The sequence below is a fragment of the Equus quagga genome, chromosome 1 (assembly GCF_021613505.1).
Source record: "Equus quagga isolate Etosha38 chromosome 1, UCLA_HA_Equagga_1.0, whole genome shotgun sequence".
NCBI lineage: Eukaryota > Metazoa > Chordata > Mammalia > Perissodactyla > Equidae > Equus > Equus quagga.
This window is the reverse complement of record NC_060267.1, coordinates 95883670-95909916: the sequence shown is the minus strand read 5'-3', so window position 1 is coordinate 95909916 and position 26247 is coordinate 95883670. Positions and strand designations below refer to the sequence as shown.

The 26247-nt window shown below is 61.1% G+C and overlaps 1 protein-coding gene across 1 annotated transcript in view; it reads left to right on the top strand.

Moving 5' to 3' along the window:
- The first annotated feature begins 550 nt into the window (after positions 1 to 550).
- The window catches only part of KCNT1 (potassium sodium-activated channel subfamily T member 1), a 71977-nt gene continuing 46280 nt past the window's right edge, over positions 551 to 26247 (top strand). The window contains exons 1-2 of the mRNA XM_046677910.1: positions 551 to 672; positions 12960 to 13103. Coding sequence (XP_046533866.1) covers positions 551 to 672; positions 12960 to 13103 — 266 coding nt within the window. The remainder of the gene's footprint in view (positions 673 to 12959; positions 13104 to 26247) is intronic.

Genomic DNA, 26247 nt, shown 5'->3' with positions numbered 1-26247 from the left:
CTGTCCAGGTGTCTGCATGAGTGACCGGCGTCCTGGGTGGGTGCGAGGAGGGTCAGGGTGGAGGTGCTGAGAGCCCCCTACCCAGCAGGCCAAGCCGCGGGCGGTCGCCATTGCTGGGCTCTTGATTCACCAACAGCCCAGAGCCGGGGCCCCAAGGAGGTCCCTGTAGGACTGAGCCCCCTCCCACCATGAAGCCCTAGCCCCAAGGGCGCGCGGCCCCGGCGCGCACGGGTTTTCTAGCCATTAAAGAGCCCCCCTCCTTTTTCTCAGTGTTGCGAGCGCTCGGTGCGCCGCGATGGAGGCGGGTCCCGGGTTGGGGATGCTGGCGGACCCCCGCCCACCCAGCACGCCCGACGCCGCCGCGGTTCCTGGCGCCGCCGGCAGGGGGCGCGCCCTGACCGGCACCCGAACCCCGACCCTGGAACAGGCTTTTTTTCCCCTTAATCTGAGAAAGGAAAGTGTGTGTTTGGGGCAAAGCGAGGAAAGAAGCCGCCTGGCGCTGCCGACTCGCTGCTCCTTCGGCTCCGGGTCCGAGCCGCCGGCAGCCCGCATGCCGCTCCCGGACGGGGCGCGCAGCCCGGGGGACGTCTGCAGGGGGGCGCGGGCGGGGTCGCGTGGGGGGGGCCACACCAACCGGACCTTCGTCTTCGACGACGGCCGATGCGCCCCCAGGTACAGTCGTGCGCCCTTTCCCACGCGGAGGGACCGCGGTTCCGGCTAGCACCACCCCCTAGGACTTCCCAATCCCCAGGACCCCCGGGCCCCGCAACCCCAAGATCCCCACTTCCCAGGTTATCCACCCCCTCCCCGGACCCAAGAGCGCCCTCCCTCCACCACCGTGGGGTGCAGGGGCGCCCCTCAGGACCAGGCCAGGAGACACTTACTCCAATGACCAGCAGGTGCCCTTAGCGCGAAGGTGGCGGGAGCGCGGCCATTTTCAGATGCGGGGCTCGGAGCATCTGCCAGGCGCGGAGAGGTGCGGACCTGGCGGGCGGGTGCAGCGTGGGCCTCCCAGCCCCACTCCGGCGGAGCCTGGCGGGGGCATCTGGGGTGCTTCCGCGTGGGGGTGGCAGTGCTGCACCTAAGTGAGGCACACGGGCAAGGGTACCCTACATAGAAGCAGGTTTTCAAGGGCAGTTCTTCCCAGGAAGAGCCCTGACTGGGGTGTAAGGGTGCAGGTGAGCTGTCAGATGAAGGGCAGGGTCCTGGTGGGTGATTTGGGGCCGGTCACTTCTCTTTGAGGGGTCTCCATTTGCCCATTTGTGTGAGGAGAGGGTCAACTGACAAGCACTTCCAGGTGGCCTGTGCAGTGTCCCGGGATGCCACTCGGCTCCTGCCCATCCAGGCGACTAGCACAGAAGGCACAGGGCTGGTGCAGGGACCGAGGAAAGGCAGAGGGTGACAGTTGGACAGGGGTTTGCCCCAGGGTCCTAGTCCTCCGGGCCCTCTCCCCTCCCCCATCAGCCCAGAGGACAGACACAGATGTCTGCCCCTTACCTGTGCCAGGAGCCAGACTCCAGGTGACCCACAGCCAGCCCCTGCCCTGTGCCACTCTCCCCAGCTGGGCGAAACCCTGCCCTCCGGGTCCCACTTAGTCTGGCTGTCCTGAGGCCAGAGAAGGGATGGACAAGCGTACCTGAAAGGCGGTGGCCTGAGTTCAGGGCCAAGGTCTGCTGCTGACCATTTCTTCTGTGGGACTTGGTTTCCCCTATGCAAAGTGTGGGCTGGAGGGCATGGACTTTAAGGGCCATTTCTGGTGAGGGACCAGGCTCAAGAGGGGAGGTTTGCAGCCACATATGGTAGGGACGGGACCGGCCTGGCAGCCGGGTTATGGGGTCCGGCTTAGGGATGAGGAGCAGGTGCTCTGCAGGTAGGCTGGCTGTCACTGCTGGTGTCCTTGGGGAGCGAAGTTAACCCTGTGAAGTAAGCACAGCTGGACATCCCTTGGGCCGCTCTGAGGGGTCAACCAGGTGACATCCATCAGGCACAGAGTAAGTGACCTCAAAAGGGCTTGTGATTTCTGTCATCTTTTGTGATCTGGCCGTTCTCTCTGCCCATCTCTTTCCTCAGCCAGTTGTCGCCCTCCCTGGTGACCCATCTCCAAGTTCTCCTGCCCCACTTAACCTGCTCCAGATGAGGCGGGAGCTCTGTGTCCTCAGGGTCTGGGACCGGTGGGCTCAGTCCCCCCAAGACCTCCATCTCCCCCCTGGCACCACCCGCCCGCTGGGGACAGCCCCTCCTCCCCACCAATCGGAGCTGGCCTTGGTCCCTACACATCCGGTGTCATGCTGCAGGTCTGTCTGGAGGGGCTGACAGGGCCGAGGGGACATCAGCTCGGAGAAGGAAGACCTTTCTCGGGCCCAGCGGGGATCTGCGTCGGGGGAGTTCTGCGGGGTAGGCTTCTGCACGGGTTTCACAGCAGGGTCCACCCTGAGTCCAGCAGTCTTGGCCTTGCTCCCTCCCTGGACCTTGGCTGGGTCTCTGTCCTTTAAAGGTGCTAGATGATGTTAGCCATAGTGCCATGGTTCTGGGCGGGGGAGGGGGTGCTGCTATACCCCCCCAGGGTCTGCTCCAGCTCACATCCCCAGCCTGCCCCGCTCTGAAGCCAGGCAGTGGGGGTCCCAGGAGGGCTCCCAGCTCTCTGGGCTGCAGGAGTCTTTGCCCTGGTGCCTGACCCCCTGTTTGGACCCCATGCTTCCCCTGTGTGTCGTGGGGTTCCAGGCCCCAGCCATACTTCACAGTCACTGGGCACTGCCCTTCTTGCCCTGTTCCTTCCCCAGGTCCAGATGCCTCTGCCCTGGAAGTGACAGCTGTTGTGGGAGAGAGAGAGGGACTGGGAGGGCCCCAGCTTCCCCAGAGCTGGCCAGTGCCCGCCTCCTGCCCAGTTGCCTTCCCATCAGAGCCCCCAGCCTGGCCATTTCCGGAGCTGCCATTCCCAGCAGCCCTGCCCCCCAGGGCAGTCAAGGACCCATTGGGCCCTGATGGCGGAGGGCGCAGAGATCTGGGGCTGGCAGCCTGCCAGGGTACAGGCCTGGCTGGAGGTCCCGGCCAGCCCTCCAAGCCCATATTAGGGAGCGGTGCCTGCAGGGCAGGGCAGCAGGAAGTGGCCCAGGCCCCGTGGGAAAGGTTCTCAGGGCCTGTGGTACAGCCCAGCCCTGGCCAGCAGGAGGGACGGCTTCCTGGTCTGGGGCCTGGAGGGAACTCAGGGGTCTGCCTTTGGCCAGGGGAGTGACCACAGCAGCAGCTCGGGGACAGAGGTGAGTGAGAGGGGACCGGGATAGGGGGCCTGCTTGGAGCTCTGCTTCTGTTGCGTGCCGGCCGTGGGTGTCACCTGTGTCCTCATGCCCAGCTCTGCCACAGCCAGTGGCCACGTGGATGTCCCAACCTGTCCGAGCGTGTCTGATGAACCCCCGAAGGTGCTTAGGACAGTCCTGGTGAGACAGAGGTCATGCTGCGTTATGATGACCTCTGCTTTCCTTGAGGGTTTCGTGACTCGTAAACTCTGCCCCGAGGTTTCTCCTTCAGCTCCCGAGGACGTGGGGATTTGCAGGCTGTGCCCCACGTGCGGGGGCCCTCGGGAAGGCGGCGCTTCTGTGCCCGCCTCCAGACAAGCCAGGGCGTCTGCCTGCACATGTCCTGGGCCCTCGTGGGTGAGGGGTGCTGATGGGGTAGGGTGCGCACACCTGTGTCTTTGGACCTTGGCCCCAAGCACCTGAGGCTGGCTGTGCAGGTGCATGCGTGCACATGTGCAATTCATGGGAGAGAGCCGGGGCAGGGTGGGTGGGGCCCACCAGCCAGCCTGCATGTCTTGGGGTGCCCCCACCTTGAGTTTGGGGGAGGGCCCTGCCCCTGCCTGGTGCTGGGGTGGGGAGCAGTGTGCCTGATAGCCTCTGGGTGGAGCCCCAAGATGGGTGCTGGCCCAGGAGCAGCACCCCAATCACTCGAACGATTTTAAAGGCGCTGGGAACTCTGGGGCTGTGTGTGTGTGGATGAAGCCACCATATTCACCCAAAACCTCTTCCTCCTGTGGAACTGGGGAATGAGTGGGGACCTGGCCCCAGGAGGTGAGGCCCATACGTACTGGACACTGGCAAGTTTAAGACGCTTGCAGAGGACAGAGGCAGGACCGAGGGCCAGCTCCCTGGGCTGAGGTCCCTGGAAAGGGTTTTCTGCATGGTCTGCTTTGTTGTCTGGACCTCCCACGGGGGGCAGATTTGGGGGCTGCCATGCAGTCGCTCGGACTGTGGCCAGCCTGTCCTGCATGGGGCAATGAGGCCTGGAAGCCAGAAGATGTGCTGGTCACCCCACAGACTCAGGCCACCCCGAGGCTTGTCCAGTGCCAGCCCTGGCTGGCCTGTGATGCTGCCCCACACGTTGACAGTGACATGACCAGAGGCTCCCTGCTGGGGACTTTGGCTGGCACTTATCTCTTGGTCCGCTGCTTCTGCCACCTCCTGGCTGGTGGAGGGTGTCAGGAGCCACAGGGGACCCAGCTCTGGGCTGTTAGGTGGCCGGGAGGGTGCTGTGGGCAGGACCCAACCAGCACGTGTGACAGTGCAAGCCCCACAGGAGACTCTGTGTGGGCAGGGGCCAGCTGCCCAGCCTTCCTGTTGGCTCCACCCCTGCTGACCGGCTGGAGCTGTCTGTTGTCTGTCACACAGGGACAGAGCATGAAACCTTGTTTCTCCCGTCGGGGTCACTATGGGAAGCTGGGAGCAAGAGAGCAGGTCGGGCCCAGATCTGTGGCATCTGTGAAGACCACACAGGAGGCTGCAGGGAGGGTGGGCACTACAGCATGACGTGAGCTCCCACAGCCTCTCTCAGGGCCAGCGGCAGAGGACCCGAGGGGACCCGGTGGCCTGAAGGGGTCCCCTGTGTGCTGCCTTGGGCACCCCGACCCTGTGTATTGTGGGGGCAGTGAGGCCCAGGGAGGTCGAACAGCTCCACCGCCTGGTGACAGCCTGTTCTCCTGGCTGCTGTGTGGACACCCTGGCCACAATGGGGCTTGGGCTACCCTCTTAGGAGAGCCCCCACTGCTCACCCCCCATGTGGGATGCTGCCTGCCCAAGTCATTGGATGTCAGGCGGCAAGTCCATGTCAGGATAGCAGGGCCCAGCACTCACCCCCTGGGTGCCTGGGACCTCGTCTGGTCCTGCCCACGGGCTGCATCCCATCCTCTGGCTGAAGCTGCCTGAGTACCCGCCCTGCTGGCTGGACACACGGTGGCTGCTCGGAGGTGCCTACTGACCACACATGGGCCTGAGCCGAGCTGCTGAGGGCAGTACTGATCCCACAGCTGGAGCCGGCGTGCAGGGATGGGGGGCCCTTGGGAGCCTACCAGGACAGACAGCCTAAGCGGGGACACAGCATCCCCTCTGTGACAGCAGGGTGTGGGGGTGGCAGCTAGAGGAGGAAGGTGTCCTGTCTGCCCCATTCCCATGGCTGCAAGAGGCACTACCATACCCCTGCTCGGCCCCCCGGGAGTGGCACCACGTCCCCGTGCTGGCCACGTCGAGCGGCTCCAAGCAGCCAACAGAGGCACTCCAGACCTTATCTGGAAACTGAGGCCTAAGTGAGGACACCATCCTGTCCACACACGGCACCTTATATCCTGCAGATCCCTCGCCCTTCAGAGCCTCGTGCCCCCAGCATCCCAGAAAATCCAGCTCCCTGGCCAGCTCTCCCGCCTGTGTCCTCTGACACCTGCCAACGCCTCAAGGCTCACCTCTATCCCCAGCACTCTAGGGCTCCCCTGTGGGCCAGGTGGGGTGAAATTCTGTGCTCGTCCGGCACCGAGGACCTCTGCCACTGATTTGAGATTCTGAGACATTTGCCAAGAGGCGCCCATGGTCTCTGTGCAGATCTCAGGCCCAGGTGGGCAGCCAGGTGCGTTAGGGACCACAGTACCCTGTGGCTTCTGCCTCCCCATACATCCTTAGGGTGGACTCGTGGGCCCTGTGTCCACGCCGCTCCTGGGCCCCTCCCATGGGCTCGGGCCTGTGTGTGCGCAGACAGCGCGGCCGTGAAGCGTCGGTTCTGAGGACTCGGGGGTGAGCTCAGCTCAGCGATGCGCACAGCTTTCACGGTGGGACCCGATGCGCCTCAGAGATAATGATGAGTGGCCGTCCACAGCGCTGACTCGAAGCCCCTTTTCCTAGGAGAGGATGGATGTTCCCCAAAGACACCCGCCCACCTGCTCAGCAGCTGGCGAGCTTCAACAGCCCCGGCTTTTTAATTGTTGTGCAAAGGAAGCACTCAGCTTTTCTGCCGTGGTCAGCAGAGGGATTCAGCAGCTTCCGCTGGCTGGGCACCGAGCCCAGCACTGAACTGGCCCCACCCAATGAGGCTACAGCGTCTGCGGGCTCTCCTGGACCCTGGGCAGGGACGAGTGAGCATCTGCACACACACACAGACTTATGCTTGTGCACGTGAACACACACCTCCATGCACACTCACACACGTCCCCACACATACACGGACACACATGCACATCTATACATGTGCACACCTATGCACATCCATGCTTGCCCGCACACACATTGCACACGTCTCCCCTCCCCAATCCCTCTGTCAAACGTGTCTCCAGGCGCCTTGGAAATTCTGAACCGAGCATGAATGATCAAAGAGTGCATCTTAGGAGAGGGACTGTTCCCTTAGCCAGCGGGGGTGTCCCTCAGTCACACTCGGGGCCCTGGATGGTCGTTGTGAGCATTAGGAGCAGTGTGGACTCCTAACAGGAACCCTGGGGGGAGAAGGAACGTTTTCCCAGGTGTGTATGTCCAGCCTGAGGAGCAGGCCCCTCCTCCCAGAGGCCCGTCCAGGGCTGGGCCTCGACGAAGGCTGAGCTTGGGGAGGCAGGCGATCCCGCGGCTTTCTCACGTCCGGTAACACGAGTCTCATACGATACAGTTTCCGCGTCTGGTGTCGTGGATGAGACTCTACCTCTCACCCCCCTGCCGCCTCCCAAACCAAGGTCGCGGTGTGCTGGCTCAGTGAGTGCGTCGTGTGTGAGCCGAGTGCCCAGGGGGCCCCCCTCACGGGGCCCTTTCAGAGCAGAGCTGTGTTTGGTCTTTTACATAAATAGGATCCTGTTGAAAGGGTTGTCTGCATTTGTAGAGATGCGTCCACACGGGCCACGTGGACCTGCTCGGTCACAGAGCGGCACTGTCCTGCATTAATGGACATCCAGCGTTGTCCTAAGGCTGTGATGGAAATCCGTGCCTGGGCCTCCCTGGGCTCAGGGTGAGGATGTCCCGGGGAGAGGCTCCGGGTCAGGGAGGCTGCTGTTATATCACGGGCAGACCGTGGCTCCCGGCGGCTCCACTGGTGTCACGTGACAGACACGGACACAAAGCCCGGCTTCCACACGCTCCCAGACCGCACACGGCTGTCAGCACGTGAGAACCACTCGGCTCCGTCTCCTGAGAGACCAGTGAGGCAGAAAGCCTGTTCCCATGAAGGCTCATTTGTTCATTTTCTCTTCTTTGAGCTGCTGCTCGTCCGTCCTTTGCCTCGTTTTCCGCCGGTTTGTCTTTTCCGCATGACTTTCGGGCATTCTTGCAGTGACCTGCCTATCGTGGCTGGTGTGGCTGTGTCCTCCCTGGTCACTGCTATTCTCTCCTCTTGCCAACGAGTCTTCACTTAAACAGAAGCGTCTTGCTTGATGTGGAAGCATTTGTAAGTCTGTTCCTCTACGCATTCTGGTTTTCGTGCATTGAATAAGAGGCCTTCTCGAGGCCAAACGTGATTCCCCTGTTTTCTCTTGCAGTCTCTTCCTCAGCTTGGGGCTGTGAGCTGGGGTCTTACTTTAGCTAACGGAAGGCACGCGGCCGTAGAGCAGAGCCACAGAGGTACCTGGGTTCCCGCACTGGCCCTGCCAAGGTTAGGTGAGCTCCTTCAGGCCTCGGGGCCTCCACCTCCCCACCAGCCAACGATGCTCTGAGCATCCCGGTGGTGGCCCTCGGAGGGTGAGCTGCCTTGACCCAGCACCGCGCTACTCAAGGCCCCCCCACCACCTCCTTTCTCACGACCTAAATTTTCCTGCTGTGTGTCCTTTCTTGTGCCAAATCCTCCAGTTTCCATTGCTGTGGCTATATAAATTAGTCCTGACAGCCGGCAAGGCGAGTCCCTTCTCTCTGTTTTTATTCTCACACTCGTTTTGGCTGTTCTTGCACAATTATTCTTCGGGATGTATTTTGGAAATGATTGGTCAGGTTCTGAGAAAGTGACCGTGCATGTTGATGGGAGCTGATTACCTTTGCCCCTTTTTCTGGAGAATGGACTCCTGAGCCATGGGGAACGTGACCTCCTCCCCCTCCCGTGAGTGACAGCTTCCAGCCCATCTTTCAGGACCGACATCCGATGTCTCCCAGTGGTCCTGAGGTTTGTGGCGAGTGGAGCTCCGGGTCCTTGGCTTTGGCAGCTGCCATGAGCAGCATCTTCCCATGATGCTCGCTGCTTTGCTCCTGGTCTGCGTGACACTCTCAGATCTGGCTGCATCCTTAGATGCTCTCATTTGTTCCAGTAGTTTCTCAGTGGATTCTCTTGGGTTTTCCAGCTAAATGATTATTCCAGCTGCAAACAGAGCCCATTTCTTCCTTTCAGTGCCCGTTGTTCTCCTTTTCTTGGTCTCAGTGCACAGGTCGGACCTCCCTTCACGGCCAGCAGACCCGTGCTCCCACCTTGCGTGGGAATGCCTCCAATGTTTCACTAGAGGCAAAACCGTTTGCCTCGACTTCTTGGAGATTCCTCTTGGTGTTGTTAATCAAATTAAGAATGTTTCCCTCCATATCTAATTTATTATTGGGTTTTGACTCGAGTTTTTTTTTCTATATCTACTAACATGATCATATGGAATTTCTCCTTTAATTTCTTAGCATAATGAAGCACATTGCATCTTTTTTTAGATAAGTCCTATTCGACTTCGCGTTGTGGTGTTGTTTTAATACACTGCTGGATTCCACTTGCTAAGAGTTTATTTAGGAATTTTGCGCTTAGAGTCATATGGGAGATTGCCTAGTGCCTCCATTGGCGCTGTCCGTGCCTGGTTGGTGATGGGATCAGGCCAGCCTTGGGAGATGAGCAGAGTAGCTTTCATTTCTTCCTGTGCCTTGGGACCGTTTGGCAGAGGTGGCAGAACTTGGCCGTGAAACCATCGGGGCCTGGTGCCTTTGGCAGAAGAAGCAGTCTGACCACTTTACCTTCCTCAGTCCTGACTCCTTGACCACTAAGGGACAGAGAGGCAGAAATCCCTGGCCTTCAGAGGGGTTCCCCCACCGCCCAAAGGCAGCTCAGCCTGGAGGTAAACAGGACGGCTGAGCATCAGGCCGACCTGACCTCCCATCCCGCGGCCCCTTTCTGGGCTGCGGGACCTCAGTGAAGCTCCTCAGGCTCCGTGAGCCCACGAGTCCTCATGTCACATTACGGAGAGGGAGTCCTGGCTCCATGCCGCCACCCTGTAGCCCCAGTACCCACACTCCGCCGGGCTCTCCCTCCCCTGGAGTTGGTGGGTCAGGGCACAGGACCACGTGTGCACAGACTGCTGGGGTGGGGCTCCCATTGTGTGTACTGGGTGTGGACCTCCTTTCTCATCCTGGCCTCTCTGGCTGGGTCCCATAGATCAGCACCTGAATCCAAGCTCCCCAAAGGGACCTCCAGCTGACCGGGGAGGGCGTGATGGGGAGCTGACCATCCCAGGGACCTGATGCTTGCAGTCAGAGCCTTTGTCCACCAGAACTCGGCCAGACTGCTGGCTAACGGGCCCCAGATTAAAAACTGACATTGATTAAGCACTCGTCCGCTGGGTACTATGATGAACACCTCACACTCACTATCTCTTTACATCTTTACAATCACCCCGTAAGGACAGAAGACATCAGCATAGTCATTTACAGATATGGAAACAGACTCAGAGAGGTCAAGTGACTTTCCCCGGGCCAATCAGCATGGACTGGTAGGGCAGGGCCAAGCCACACTCGAGTCATCGGGACCCTAGGCTGCTCCCTGGACCTGGCAGTTCTGTGCCCATGGGCCCCCCAGAGTCCCCAAGAGGAGCAGGGGCTCCCCCAGCCTTGCCTGGGAGGGGGGCTGCTCTGCCCTGGCTCCAGGGGGCGGCAAGTCCCACAGGTGGGGCTCCACACTTTGTGCTGAGGGTGAGTGAGGGCTGGGGAGTTGGACGCCTGTCTCGAGTCACCAAAGCACTGAGTTCTTGTAGAAATCAGCAGTTCTTTGGTGCGGCCGTCCACACAGAAGATGAGGAGATGACAGGCGTGGTCTCGGGGGTCCCAGACTTCCTCCTGAACCTTTCAGGTCATGCAGGGAGGAGGGGGTGGGAAGGGGAGATGAGGAGGCAGAGACTGCGAGGTGGGCCCCCCGTGTCCAGACAGCTGTACCAGGGTCGTGTTCTCACCCCACCCGGACCATCTCAGCTTCTGCGGGGATAGGACCCCCCACAAACCCACATGTCCAAAAGCTCTCAGTGACACCGTCCTTCAGGCTCAGGGAGAGGCCTGTACCAGACCCTGGCAACACAGGGAGAAGCTGCACAGCCATGTCCATCCCTCCTGCCATGGGCACCTTTCCAGGAGACCCCAGGGCCCTCGGCCAGCACAACAAACAATCAGCTCCCCGTCGGCTTTTGGCTCTGCTAGGGGAACAGGGAGGATGCCAGGAGGTCTGTGGGGTGTCGGTTCAGACCCTGTGCTCACTCGATTGTCCAGTGTCGCAGCAACACCGCAAGGGAGAAGGGGCAGTGTACCCTTGTCACCACCCCCCCCCCAGCCACATCGCAGGGGCCCAAGCCAGGCCTCCTGACTTCTGGTGCATCCCCGTGTCCCCCTGAAGCAAACGGAGGTGTCACCTCTGAGCTCCTCCATGGGCCCTGCCAAGTCTGGGCCTCGAGACTGGGAGAGAAACCTGAAGGAGCTGGAAATGGGAGGATGGGAGCCGGCCGCACCTAGGGAGCCGGCAGTCCCTTGAGGTTCTGCCGTTGAAAGAGGCTTTCAGCAAGCAAGGGGCAAAACCAAGGAAATACAGCCCCCACCTCCGGCCATGTGCTCCCCTGCCTGCCCACTCCGCCCCACGGCCCGGCTAGCTTGTGACTCAGGAAAAACATGCAGCCACGCTGATGCAATTAGGAAAATGTTATTTCTCGAACGCTGCCAGGTCCTCGAGGCTGACCCCATGACCTGGGAAAACAGTGGGCGGCATGTTGGGCCTGTGCCTGCCACTTGCAGCTTCAGTCTGGGATGGCCCTCAAGCCGCTCCTGATGGCTCTAGGATGGGGGTGCCGACACTCGCCTGCTGCTCATCCGGGGGTGGGGGATGTGGGACGGGCCCTGGGTGGGGCCTCAGGGAATGTGCCTGCCCTTCCCGGCTTGAGGAAGAGAAGGGTTTCGTGGCACCTGTCTGCCCACGTGGACCTCATGCCCCAGGTGAGTGGCCCTCGTTCCCAGCCTCTGGGCACAGCCTGCCCTCCCTCAATTTCCCCGCGTGGGGAGCTGAGTGTGGTCAGCTGACTCCTACACTTGCTCCAGGCGAGCTGGGCTCCTCCACCCTCCTTGCTGCCCTCCTGCCGGTCACAGCGCCTTAGGGGTCGGCCCGATGGGGTGGAGACCTCCCTCTCCCCCAGCCCATTCTGCCCTCCCTGGAGCGACTTAGAAGGGGTCCAGGAGGCCCCTTTCCTGGTCCCCTGACACTAAAGGATCACAACCGTGCGCCACCCTCCTGGAGGAGTGGAGGGTGTCAGCTCTTAAAGGAGCCGGGTGAAGGCGATGCTCAGCCCAGCACAAGAATTCCTGCCTCTTCACAGGCATCCCACTGTGGGCTATCTGAGGGGCTGCAGTGATGGGTGGCCTGGGGATGGACTCACCTGGAAGGTCAGGGGGATACCAGAGGCCCAGGAGTCCAGGGCGCAGATTGGGGTCAGGAGCCCTGAGGTCTGACCTGAGTCTCCCCCTCGCGCCGATGGCCCAGACCTCCATTTTTCCATCTGTGCTGTGGACATAAGTGTCTCCAGGGCATCCAGTTAATGGATGTGCAGCTGCTCTGCTGGGCCAGGGGCCGCGTTGCTGGGACGGGGCTCAAAGGATAGTGATCCTCTGATTTGGAGGGCTGAGAGGTCCTGGCTAATGCCCAGAGGGCTTGGGGGCTGCTGCCCCAAGAAGCTTGGAACCAGGAGCCTGGAAGTTGCTCTGCTGGCCCCTGCCCCAACTTGCTGCATGTGGGGGCAGCTGCAGCCAAAACTCACCTTGATGTGGGGATGCAGGCAGGAAAGACGCAGGAGCCCAGAAGGTGAATGCTTGGACCCCAAAAGTCTGCACACCACCAAGGACCCTCCCAGTTTGCCTGGCCTGGCCCTGTCCCTCTGCTCTGGCACTGGCAGGCCCTTTAACTCAGGTGACTGGGATGAGGGTCTCTGTGGCCCCAGAGTCCTAGTGACACTCTCAAGGGCAGCTCGGGCCCAAGGGAATCCTGCCTTCCCCCACAGACGACCCCTCCCAGTGTCTGATCTGACCTGAGCTGCCCCCAGGAGGCGGCAGACAAAGGCCTCTTCTTAAGCATCCTGGTCACCCCCTGCCCCGCTCCCAGCAGCCTGAGGGTCTGAGAGGAGGCCTTTGGGCAGAGGCGGGTGTTGTGGATCCTGAGGAAGGCTGAGCAGCCAGCCCTGGCAAAGGCTGTGCGTGGGGGGAGCTGAGAGGGCTGGCATGGCCCTGGTGGGGGTCCAGGGGTGCTGTGAGTGCCTGCCCCTGAGCTGGCAGTGACAAACCTCCCCGTGCCCTGCAGGCACCTTGGAGTGAGCCTCCCCCCACCCAGCCCGCGCAGCTGGGGCGGGTGCGGCAGGTGCGGTGGCGGCCGGCTGGGCTGCGCGGGCTGCGCGGCGGGGCGGGTGGGCGGGTGGGCCAGGGGCTGGCCGTCCACGCGCGGGCGCGGGCTGAGGGGGCGCTGGCGTGTGCCCGCAGGCAGCCGGGCGCCGGGGACGGCGTGCTCCTGGACACCGCCAGCCTCAAGATGAGCGACCTAGACTCGGAGGTGCTGCCCTTGCCGCCGCGGTACCGCTTCCGGGACCTGCTGCTGGGCGACCAGTCCTTCCAGACCGACGACAGGTAGGCGGGGCGGCCTGGGGTCCGCGCGCCGCCCCCCGAGGCTGCGCGCTGGGAGCTGTCCGCGGTGCTGAAGGCCGTCCGCGCGCCCGCGCCCTTCAACTTTCCCGGGCTGCCTTCCGGGCGGGAGAAGTTCCGCGGGGGGGGATGCGGAGAATGCGAAGCGTTTTCCCGGGAGGGGCCCTGGAGGATGGGACGGGATGCTCCGTGCTGGGGAGTCTCCCCAAGACCGATTCCCGGGTCTGGTCTCCCCAGTCTGCTCCCAGCCCCCCAGACCCGCTCGCAGCTGTGTTGATTTGGGGGACAAGCCAGGGCCGGAAGCACTCTGATGGCGGAGCCCCACGGTCTGGCGGAGGCCTGGTGTCCTCCGGACTCTGGCCGTGGTCATTTATTATTAATTGAGGGACAGCGTCCTTCAAGCTCATGCCGTGGTCACTTATTGAGAGTGACAACGCTCCTTCACTTCGTATTCTCCTGGGCGGAAAAAAGCAAAGTGAATTTGAGTCTTTCCGTAAAGGACTGGCAGAATGAGCCCGTGGGAATAATTCATACGCTGAGGGGGCTGGCAGGAAGCTGGGAGAAATGTTGCTTTTCTCTGCCTTTTCCCCAAATAGCTGTCTTGGGTAAACACCCAGCACTTTAGCTCCGTCAGCCTCAGGGGAGGCGTGAAGGCGAGCGCCGAGGACTCACGCAGGGCTCTGGATCCTAAACACTTTCCTTGCAGAGTATGGTGGGGGTGCGGCCGGGGCCAGTGGTATCTGTGGGCTCCTTCCCCGCCCAGCCCTGGACTGGGTGAGCGAATCTGCCTTTTCCCCCAACAGTGCAATCATTCAAGTTAGCACATAAAGCACATGAGATTGAAAATTGTCAGGACACAAACTGAGCTCTCAGAATAACCCACTGCTGATGCAGCTGGGAAAAAGTCATGTTTGTGAATAAGGTCAGTACGTAGGGAATGTGTGTATGAGGAGCTGCCAAAGCTTGTGGAGAGGGATCTTAAAATCAGCCTGCTGCTGGAAACAGAACATCCTACCAGACCTCACATGACATTCGGGTGCCTTCTCCAAGTAGAATCAGGAGGGGAAATTGACCCCAAAGTCTTCATCCACGTAAAGTCGAGGATGGAGTCTGGCAGAGGGCCTTTCTAAAGGTGATCTTGTTTTATCTTGTTAGGCTGAGTCTTATAGCAATAAACAAACCCACCCAAGAACACCTGCCCAGGTAAAGAGTTTAGTTCGACCCCCTGCATGAGCCGAGGTTAGGGAGGACGGGCAGGTCCTGGCATGCGTCTGTGACGGGAGGCTCTCCTGCCCTCCTGGAACTCGAGACAGGGCTGGGGGCTTCCCTCGGCTGAAGCCGTGTGCTCAGCACCTCCCAAGTCAGCACCAGCCCCTTGGTGCTCACTCCCCTGGAACTTGGCTAATTCTCGGAAACAGCACCCTGAGAGCCTTCTGATCTTGGGCAAGAAACGACGTCCGTCTCCCTGAGTGGGCCCGGGGCCTCTGGCTGCCTCGATAAATGCCAGTGACTGTGGTTGATGTAATTGGAGTGACACATCCTCAGTTGTCAGAGGTGGATAGCAAATGTCTTCGCCGTGGGCCATGGGTGGGGCGTGTGTCTGCTGGGCAGGAGCTCTCCCTGTCCCCTGGGGTGTGGGAAGCTGGCCCTGACTCCTCCACAGTGTCCCAGACCCTGTGGTTTGGGGTTTCCTGATGTGGTAAAATATACAGAACATGAGATTTAGGACATGCATGACGTCGTCTACCACCACCACTGTCCAGTCCCAGAGCACTCCATCCCCCCAGAAGGAAACCCCATGCCCATCAGCAGTCACTCCCCACTCCCCACCCCACCCCAGCTCTAGGCAACCCCCAGTCTCCGTTCTGCTCCACCTTGTTTTCGGGAGAGAGCCTCCTGTGTGCCAGGCTCAGGGGCCTTGTGGCTGTATGTGGATGGTGTTCAGAGGTGAGCTGTGTGTGCATGAATCCTTCAGAGGAAAGACCCCTGTGGCCCCATGCGTGGAGACACTGCACTGGTGTCTACAGGACTGGCCAGCCCTGGAGGATGTCAATGGGAAGGAAGGAGCTTGACCCTGCCAGGCCATTTGGGAAAGATCCCCCTTGTTGCCCCAGAGCAGAGGCATGGGGCCCGGGTGGAGGTGGGTGGCCCTCAGAGTGTCCAGGGCTCACAGGTGGGGAGGGGGCTCTGGCTTGCACTTCTCCAGCCAGTTTCTGGGTGATACTGCCACTGCACCCATGAAAGCTGGAGGGGAGCCTGTGAGGCACAGTGCTGGCTGCACGGCGTGCCCAGGGCCAAGCGGGCAGCTAGGGGTGGGGCATGGGGAGCAAGTGAGGTGGGGGCCTGGAGGGGACCATGGGGCCCGGAGGAGGTCTCTCCACTCACTGCCAGCCACATCAGTAAACACAGTGCAGGGAGCCCCATCAGAAGAGTTTCTCTTTTCTCAAAACTTCTTTGCCCAAAGGCAGCTGTGCAGCATCTACAGCAGGGCCAGTGAGTCTGGCCTGGCCCCTTTCGTGAACCCCCAGACTCTGGAATGCCGTCTCGTGCTCACAGTCTGTGCTCCCAGGTCTCCTCAGGGCAGGCAGTGCAGGGAACCCGGATGGGATTCCTGGGGGTCGTGAGATCCCCTGGGCCCCATTCATGAGGATATACACGTGGAGGCCCCGGCAGGGCTCCCAGCTGACACTCAAGCTCAGGGGGAGGAGGGGACAATGGCCTGGCTATTGGAGGCCCCCTCCTGGGTGCCTGTGACATGGGCCCCTAGAGCCCCTGTGTCCCTCCTCCCCCTCAGCCCCTCTCTCACCTCTCGAAGCCTGTGCCCCCATCACTGAGTCCCCAAGTGGAGGATGGAGGGGCGCCTGGCCTGTCAGGACCCCTCTGCATGTATGGAGGGGGGTGAGGGACAGGGAGCAGGCTCTGGGTCTGAGAGGCTGTGGGGCACAGAGAGGTTTGAGACCAAGAAGATGTGCTTGCCCCCCACTCAGGCCCCGTGTGCGCTCACGTGGGCTTGGAGTGCCCTGGGGACAGTCCCAGAACCATGAGGGGGAACCTGGGTGGGGTCCTGGGGCTGCCAGCTCACAGGCTGATGGCCTGGACAAAGTGGCTCGGCCAGGGGGCATCTCAGGTCTGGGAGATAAGCTATGCTTGCCCTCCTTCTGCATCATGAGGGGCGGGGGGCACAGGGAGACCCCCACCACCACCAGCAGCAGAGGGCTGGCTCCCTGCCCTGCACACCCTCCACCACATTCGCCTGGATTCCTGCCACTGGAACCTTCCCTCCTCCCTGTTCTCCACCAGTCCTGCTCACAGGCCCCAGGGCAGGCTCTGTGGGGTGAGTGGGGGTGCTGCCACCCAGCTCCTGGCAGGCAGTGAGCAGGTGGGCAGGGCTGTGAGCTTCCTGTTCTCCAGGGGAATGAAGCCATGAGCAGTGAGTCACCACGGCCTCACACACTGTGGCCTTGGCGGCGGGAGGAGGCTCGGCCCACGTGGGCGAAGGAGGCTGCACTGCTTCGACCAGTCTCTCCCGGGGGCAGCCAGGCGGGGGAGGCGAGCAGAGGCAGAGCTCGAACACCTTCCTGGGGCAGCCAGGTCCTGGAAGGACCCTCACTGCTGCCTGCAGGGCCAGGTCTCAGGGCCCCAGGGAGCAGGGCTCTCAGCAGAAGTGCACCTGGACCCTCCAAGGCCTGGGGCTCGGGGCTCCCTGCTCCATCCCAGGACAAGCTCACTGCCCCTCTGCCCCAGGATTCCAAGCCCCTCCCCATCTGGAGCTGACCCTCTCGCCTCCCTGGAATCCTGAGCACATGCATCACGGTCCTGGGGGGCAGACTCAGGGTCCGAGTACCTCCTCATGGCTCAGCTCGAGGCTGCAGGCCCTGGCGAGGCTGTGAGCCCTCCTTCCGAGGGGGTGCAATGACACCCCAGGACCCAGCCCCGCAGGGTTGCCCACAGCTGGAGGCGATGTTGGGGTCGCACCCTCCCCTCACTCCCAGGCATCTGAGTGGAGGAGGGGCAGGTGGCGAGAAGCATCCTGGCCAAGGAGCATCCCGGCCGAGGCTCCAGGCTCTGGGGAGGTTGCCAGTTTGCTGGAGGAAGGACATGGAGGCCAGGCCTCCCGGGGTCAGAACGCTGCCCCGAGGGTCCCCTTCTGCTGTCTGCCTTAGATCCTCTGACAGCAGAGGAGGGAGCTTGACTTGTTTCTCTGGAGTTGAGCAACACCAAATATTGTTTCACACAACAAGCTGAGGAGTAGGAGCAGGTAGGCCACACTGTCAGGAGAATGGGGGCCCATGAGGACAGGCCCCTGCCCTGCCTTGTGGAGCGACTGTTGAAGCCATGGCCCTGGGCAGTGGGGGGGAGCTCCTCCTCAACTCTTGTCCAGCAGGGACCCTCCCACTGGGCCAGGGTGCAGGGAGGAGCAGGTGGGGCGGGCCCCCAAGGGGCTGGGGTCTCTGCAGGAGGAGTGCCCTTTCCCACTGCCCCCTGTCAGCTGAGCAGAAGTGGATCAGGTTGCCCCTGGGGACCAGGGAGTTGAGGGACAAAGCCAGGCTCCTCCCATGGGGTGAGGCCTGCCAAGAGGTGGGGGTGTCTTGGAGCAGCCCCGTTCTCGGAGCCCCTTGCCTGGGTTTGTGGATAATGGAAAGCTCCTGAGCTGGGCTGGAGGGCAGGTGCGAGGGTTAGAACCATCCCCGGGTGCACAAGTGCTGGGGCTGCCCCCTCCCCGCCCAGCCCTCCATCCAGCCCATGCCTGCCCCTCAGTGCCCCACCGGGGTCTGTCCTCCTTGTCCTGGCCACCTTCCCCCACCCTCCTGCATCCTCCCTGCCTGACCCCTGAAGGCGGGAGGAGTGGCCTGGGAGGGGGCAGTATTCAGAGGGTGGGGACATCATTCTCTGCTCACTGTGCAGGACCCCAGACCTTCCTGAGGGCAAGCACTTGTGGGGGGTCTCTCAGCTGGGAGGGGGTTCAGGGAGGACTGGGGGCTCTGGGGGTGCCTGGGGCCATGGGGGGCGATGTTGACCTCCGAGCATCCTGCAACCTTCTACCAGCCCCCTCCTGCCCACTGGCAGGCACCAAGAGGAGCAGGCAGGAGGAAGGTCAAGGCCAGCCTGACCCAGGGATGAGGATGCGGCCAGGGAAGACACCCCCGGCCGAGAGCTGGGGGGATGGTGGTGCTTTAGGGACAGGGGAGGTTAGAGAAGGAGGCAGGGAGCTGCTGGGGGTGAGGGCCGCAGAGTGTGGGGTTTGGGGAAGCGTGTCCCCCTGGTGGGGCTGTGGACCCCACAGTCTCACTGGGCCTGAGCCACGAGGCCGGCCCAAACCTTGCACATGCAGGTTTCACGTGGACTGGTGGGAGGGCGCTATCACAGTGTCCTGCGGAGGCCCAGGATGTGGCCCCCACCTGTGCCAAGCAGGCTGAAGGGGAGCTGGCTTTGGAGCAGCCGAGCCCCACTGCTCAGGCCCCTCTGCCGGCCCCCGGTCCCTGGGGTCCTTCCCGTGCGGGGTTGCTGAGCTCAGGCCTCCTGGGGCTTATAGATTTATAACTTTGCCAGCCGCCCACCCGCCCCAGGGCCTTCCTTCTGCGCTGCAGATGACTACCTGGGAGGGGCTGAGCTGGTGGCTCCACCCCAGCCATAGTCAGGGTGGGGCCAGCTGGGATCTCAGCCCCTCCCAGGCCCTTCTCCTTACCCCGCCCTGGCTGGGGGTGTGTGTCCATGGCAAACCCACAGGCCTCAAAGGACATGGCTAGCCAGGGAAGTGGCCCAGCCTGATGGGGCCCAGGCGAGGCTGAGAGTCACCTGCCACCTTCAGCTCCACGCAGAATAGGATTGGATGGCGTCTGTGGAGGGAACGCGTCACGAGGTACCCAGGAGTGCTCAGGTCTAAAGCCAAAAGGCTCATCTCCCCTGTCAGGCCCTCCCAGGCCCAGAACAGCGCCCTGGAGCCTGGGGGTCCTCCCGGACGCTCCTCCCTGCATACAGGTGGTCACTCCTGGGGCAGCTGCTTCTGCCCCATGGACAGCTGCCCCCCTCACAGCAGCCTCTGATGGGCCACCAATGCTCCTAACTCCCTCCTCCACCCAGACCCAGAATCCCTCCGCCCACCTCAGCTCTGCCACCTGCACCCAAGGCCCTTCCCGTCCCTGCTCTGGCATGGCCTCCACGTCCTCCCGGCGCCTGTGTGCCGTCTCTGCAGTTCCTGGCTTTAAACTATCAACAGAACAGTGACGAGGACACTGGGCTCATGGAGGCTGCCAGGCTGCCTCCTCCGTGTTCCTCTAGGACTCGCCTTTCCGCTGCTGCCGGACAGAATCAAGGGAGGCCTGGGTGCTGCCAGGTTCTCTAAGATGTCCTGAGGAAGCAAAGTTCGTGTCATGGTTTCTGGTCACTTTCTGGGGCCAACTCTACTGTGAGTGGGGCCGGGGCCAGGTCTGACTCTGCTCCCCATTGTCATTCGGGGTCCCTAGCAGGGAGCAGAGGCCTGGGAGGGGATCCCTGGGTCATGGCGGGGAAAGAGAGGGGCAGCCAACCCCACTCTGGAGGCTGGGGCACCTCCTACCCCTCGCCCGTCCCTCCGAGAAAGGGTTCAGGGGACTTGGGTCACCCGCAGCCCTGGGAGGCCAGGAGTGGACAGGAAGAGCAGTGACCGGATGAGGATAGAGGGACAAGAACACAGGGGGATGGTGGCGGAGGGGGTGGTCATCTCCACACAGGCCTGTGGGCGCTGAGGCAGGTCAGCGGGGCTCTTGGACCCGTGTCTGCACGTGGCCTCACCCCTGCCGGGAGCTCGGGGCAGCTCAACCAATGTATTAGTATTTCTGTGCAGATTATGGGCCCTGGCTCCCCTGTGCCCACACCCCAGGGATATTTGGGGAGACCCTGAGATGGCGCGCCAGGCGTCCCCCAGGAGCCGTGTCCCACCCTGGGCTTGCACGTCTCAGCCCACCACGTCACCTCTATGCCTGCATCCTGGGACTTGCGTGTGTGACTCAAAATTAAATTCCTCCCGAATCAGCGCAGAGCAGACACAGATGCCCAGTGAGGGGCACCAGCATCCTCAGTGTCATAGAAACTGTGATGAGTCTCGATTCAAACTGTAATTCCCCTTCGTGGACTCTCACGGGGGTCAAGGTCATGAAGGATGCAGCCCCCCACTCTGCAGGCAAGGAACACAGCTCAGTGGGGTCACTTCCGTGAGCCCCAGCAGATGCCCACCTCAGGCCTGTTGAGAGGGCCAAGTGAGGTGACCTCACCCACCCAGCCCCTGCAGAGCCTCAGACCCTACGGAGGCCACCCTGGCCCTGCTCCCACCTGGCTAATTAGCCACCGATTCTGTCTCACCCCTGCCCGCCCCTGGCCTGCTTTGCAGAGCGATTAACCAGGGCCCGGATGGAGGGGCTGGGAGCAGGGAGAGGGACCCTAACCCTGGGTCTTCTCCGAAGCGGAGGGTGGCCAAGGCCTCCACCTGTACCCGGCAGAGACTATAATGCCCTGAGGGGCAGGGAGGCATTGGGACACAGGCAGCCACCTTGTGCAGGGCCCGCTCCCCAACACGCCAGCCCTCTCACACCCTGCTGGACTCTCTCGGCAGGAGGCGGGGCACACAGGGAGCTGTTGGGGTCCACCCGGGCTGGGCACAGTCAGGCACAGCCAGGATCCTTTCCCAGTCGGCTGACAATGGTCCTCTGACTACGTCCACACCTAATATGCGGAGCCTCTGCACGTGACCCTATATGGCGTCTCTTCCCCAAGAGCTCAAGGAGCCCAGGTGGTGCCCATGAAGTGATCAGAGAACCTGGAGGCGAGTGAGCAAGGGATCCCCAGGCTCTGGGCCTGCAGCCATGGGCAGGGGTCCGAGAAGTGGCATAACCCAGCTTCAGGGAGACATTCCCATTGGCCCCCAACCTGTCCTTCACCGTTGGTTTGTTCCATCCAGGAATATTGTGTTGTGTCTGGTTTTTAGGATTCACAAACTCCTTTTAATCCAGAACGACTGCTACCAGATATGGCCCCCCAAGATCCCCCACCCTAATCCCCAAGACTGTGAATAGGATAAGATGTCACACCTGGGAGTACATGACATTACACGGTGTTAGGAGACGAACTGCGTCCCTCCGAAATTCTCATCCCCAGCACCTCAGAACATGACCTTATTTGGAAATAGAGGCTTTACAGGAAATAAGTGAACGTGAGGTCATGGGGGGGCCCTGATCCAGTGTGACTGGTGTCCTCTTAAAAAGGGGAAATTTGAAGACAGGCAGGCACAGAGGGAAGACGTCCATCTGGGAGCCGAGGAGTGAGGCCTGGAGCAGACCCTCCCTCACAGCCTCAGGAGGAACCAGCCCGAGACACCTGCGTCTCAAACTGCCAGCCTCCACAACTGGAGACAATAAGTTGCAGTCGTTTAAGCCCCACCTGTGGTACGTTGTTACCACGGCCCTAAGAAACTGATACACGTGGCAAAAGGGGTTTTCATAATTAAAGTTACCAATCCGTTGACTTTGAACGAATCATAAGGAGATTATCTAAATGGGCGCAATCTAATCATGAAAACCGCCTTCAGCTGGAAGCAGAAGATGCCGTCAGAGACTCGGGGCTCTGGGGAACCTGACGCCCACTGCTGGCTTTGAAGATGAGGGGCCACATGCCGAGGAAGGAGGGTCGCCTTTAGAAGCTGAGCAGCCGACAGCCCACGACCAGCAAGACAAGGGGGACCTCAGTCCTGCAGCCGCCAGGAACTGAATCCCGCCAAGGACTGGACAGGCGCAGACGCAGGTCTTCCCCTGGGCTCCAGGCAGAGCCCAGCCCGGCCAACACTGACTTGAGCCTTGTGACACAGTAAACGGGCTGCGTTAAGCCGCGAGGTCGGCAGTCATCTCACACCAGGCCTCTCGTCCCACGGAATGTTCCACCGCCTGCGTGTGACCTGCTTCCTCTTCGTGGCTTTCGGCTTGTTCGTCTGCCCCCAGTGTGCCTCGTACACTGAATTTTGGGTCTGAAGGCCTGGTGGTCCGAACTCGAAGGACCTAGGCAAGAGGACGTTTTAAGCGTCTCCATGCTGCGGCACGTCATGGTTGTCCCTCCATTGGAGATGACGAGAGGGACACCCTGGGTCAGCAATGACAGCCCCACCCTCGCACTGGGCAGTTATGCTCCCCGCTTGTCACCTCAAGGTGATCCGTCACCCTGGAGCATCAGTTCCCCTCCCCAGTGCATCGGCGGCGATCGCAGCCCCACGGCGCGTCCTTGCTGAGCCCACACCTGCTGCAGCTGGGGACGGACATGCCGGCCCCCTCGTCCTGCCCCTCCCTCTGTGAGAATCAGCCACCTTCTATGAGCTGCGCATCTCCTTCATCAATGGGAGCTAGCCCTGTGCCCTGAAGTCTAATTCCTGCTGAAAAAGCAGGAAAGCACTCCTTCCTCTGTCTTTAATTACTAGTTTCCAAAGGAAGGCGGCGTATGACGGCAGCTGCAGACGGTGAGAACCGAGGGTGGTGGTTTTTTTCTGAATTCCTCTTTCCGGGTCTCATGTATTCATGGAGTTACATAGGTTCACCGTGTGTGGTGGGCTGACGCCCCCTCAAGATGTCCACGCCCTCATCCCCGCGCCTGCGTGTGTTTCCTTCGGGGGAAAGAGAGACTTTGCAGATGTGATGAAGTTACAGATCTTGAGGTGGGGAGGTGATCCTGGATCATCTGGGTCGGCCCAGATCATCCCAGGGTCCTCAGAAGAGGGAGACCGGAGGGCCAGAGTCAGAGGAGAGGTGAGGACTGGAGCAGAGTCAGAGCGTGCGAGGTGGGGCCCGAGCCAAGGAGCACAGGGGCCTCGGGAAGCTGGAAAAGGCAGGGAACCGTTCTCCCCTGGAGCCTCCAGAAGGAGCCAGGCCTGCCCACGCTGAGATTGTAGGACTCTGACCTCAGAACCACACGAATACATCTGTGTCGTTTGAAGCCACTAAGTTCATAGTAACGTATTTAGCAACAACCGGAAGCCCATACACCGCGTCTTAACCTTCGTCCCTTCCGATGCCCAGTCGTCCCCACTTGGGCCAGTGGGACCCCTTCCAGCTGGATTCTGTACCCTTGTCTCCAAATTTTTTTTTTTTTACTGTGGAAAAATAAAACTCACCATCTTACCCATTTTCGAGTGCACAGTTCAGTGGCATTAAGCACATTCTCATTGTTGTTCAACCATCACCACCATCATCTCTAGGACTTTCTCACCTTCCCAGACTGAAGCTCTGTCCCCATTGAACACTCACCCCCTCCCCTCGCCCAGCCCCAGCACCACCCCACTTCCTGTCTGTATGGATTTGACTCCTCTAGGGACCCCATGTAAGTGGAGTCCTACAGGATTTGTCCTTTTGTGTTGGGCTCTTTTCAGTGAGCACGATGTCCTCAAGGTCTTTCCCTGTGGTAGCACGTGTCAGGATTGCCATCCTTTCTAAGGCTGCATAATATTCCACTGTGTGGATAGACCACGTTTTGTTAATCCATTCCCGTTGATGGACACTTGGGTCGCTTCCACGTTGTGGCTGTTGTGAATAATGCTGCTATGAACGTGGGTGTCCTATGAACACGGTCTTCGAGACCTTGCTTTCAGTTCTTTGGATAAATTCCCAGGAGTGGGATTTCTGGATCCTATGGTAATTCTGTTTTTAACGTTTTGAGGAACCTCCATCCTGTTTTCCACAGCGGCAGCACCGTTTTACATTCCCACCAGCAGTGTCCGAGGGTCCCAGTTTCTTCACGTCCTCGCCCACATTTGTTGTTTTCTGTTTGGTTGATAGGAGTCATCCTGAGGGGTGTGAGGTGGGGCCGCACTGTGGTTTTGATTTGCATCTCCCCGATGGTTAGTGGCGGTGAGCATCTTTCGTGTGCTTCTGGGTTCCTGGGCAGCAGCCTGCAAGGCCTCGTTTCGGTCCGAGGGTCAGTCCCAAGTCTTCCAGCAGACAAGGACAACCAGCACAGCCCCTGCCTCACCTCTCCCCACGTGGGGCTGTGGGCGAGCACCCCATGGGTGCACCAGTTCAGCTTCAGAGGGTGGGAACAGGGTTGGGAGGGGCCTGCCCTGCCCCTATGGTTCCCCTGGACTCTGTTTCGGAATGTTTGGATGCCAGCCTGTGCCCCTCTCCTTGCTGGCTTCTGAGGTATTCGTCACTACTGTCACTATGTTAGTTCATCTCTCTGGGTTTGGGAGGCTCCTGGGGCAGCCCTCACACCTGCCCTCGCACCTGTGGGTGTCACACCGCCCACCCTGCAGTCGTCCCCGCTCCTGGGTCCCTCTCCAGCCCAGTCGCCCCACCAGGGTTCCTGGTAGGCATGTTGTCTGGCAGGCACTCTGACACTGTCCAGAATGGATCTGGTAACCCACCCCACCTGCCCCGTTGCTCTTCCCATCCTTCCCAACTCAGGGTGTCACCAGCTACCCAGTCCCTCATCTTTGATTGGCCCTCCCCTTTCCAGTCCTCCAAGAAGTTCCACCTTCAAACACACCTTGGATTCCATCTGGTCCTCCCCTCCTCTGCCCAGCAGGCAGTCCCACTGGGCACAGATGACACCAAGTGACGACCCCTGCCCCCGAGGGCTGCTGTGGGGCAGGGATGGGCAGCGTTGGTGGGAGTGTGCTTGCTGAGAGGAGGGCCTGTATTCTTTCCTCTCCCCCCCACCGAGGAGCCAGGGACTTCAGGTTGTCTGACCCCCTGGGAGTGGGCGGTGCTGGGACACCTCAGGGCCTGGGGTTGGGGGCCTGCCCTCCCTGCCCCACCTCCCTCCGGCCCATCTGGCCTGCCCGCTGGACACTCCTCACAGTGGCCCAAGAATGGGGATCACGGAGCCTCGGGCCACTGCTCCATGCAGGAGGAGTGTCCGTCCTCTCCGCCCAGGAGACGCACCACTCGACTTGTATGCCCAGAGCGGATCATTTCCAAAATAAATCAGACCTGAGATAAAAGCAGCCAGTTGAAAATGCCCTCCCACCCCACTCCCAGACGTAACCCCCCGACTGCTGGCTGGTGGTCCTTCCGTGCACATCAGCCAATAGTGTTCATTAGATCTTACCAAAAAAAAGTGGTGGATACCCTGCCCTTGTCACCTGACTCTGATCCTGGACCTCAGACGCCATCGGGATCTGAAGACAGACTGCAATTTCCAAAACCAGGAACAGAAGAGACACAGCATTCGTGGCGGCTGGGCCAGAAGCGCTGGGCCTTCCCCACTGACGGACGTGCCACGCCGGCCATTCTGAGCTCCTGTGGATGTGGCTGCCTAGAGCGTGCTGTTTGTCGCCATTGCTAGACGGATGCAAGCACCACGTTCTTCGTGAAACACAAGTTCTGAGGGTCCCGCGGCCTGAGCCCCACTCCTGAGGGGCCTCTTGTGCCTCCTGGGGCACATGGGCAAGCATCCCTGACGGCCGGCCCTTCTTCTGTGCATTGACAGACACGCGGAGGGACCTCGGCGTTGGCCCGGTGGACGGCGCCCCCGAGTTTGTGCAGGGCGCTGCCCGCGCCTGTTTTATGCACATCACAGAGTATGTCTCACTCACCAGCCAACCCAGACACGTCCCGCTCTCTGCAGCCGCTCCATGTCACTCCCAGGAAGGGCAAGGAGTGGCTGCCGTGTGCTCGGCCCTCTCCCAGGGGGCAGGCAGGGGCTTGGCCAGTACAGACACTTCCTTCCTCTGGGGCAGACACGACATGAAACGCCCCAGGGGAGATGCACATGTGAGCCTTTGCTGAGACTCTCACTGGCTTCACACAGGATGTTCGGCACTCGGAGATGTTGGGGGAGGGGCTAGGCCCGGGGCTGGTGTCCTGAGCCCCACCTTCCTCGTACAAACCTGTCTGCGCCAGGCCCTGGTGGTTTGCTGGGTCCCAAGTCGGGTAAAGGAACAGAGGCAGATGGGCAGGCTGGAGCCTGGGGTCAGGAGTCAGGTCTGGGCGAGTCAGGAGGGCCGGGAGCCCTGGCAGCTGTTGAGGGTTGGGGCCTCGTCCGTCCGTGAAACAGAAGGAACTGGACAGAAAAGCTGCACAACGTGGCAGTAGAGAGCCGAGGCTCAGCCAGCCAGTCCTGGGTGGGAGTCCTGTTGCCCTCCTTGCTGCCTCTGTCTCCTGGGGAAGCCACTTCCTCC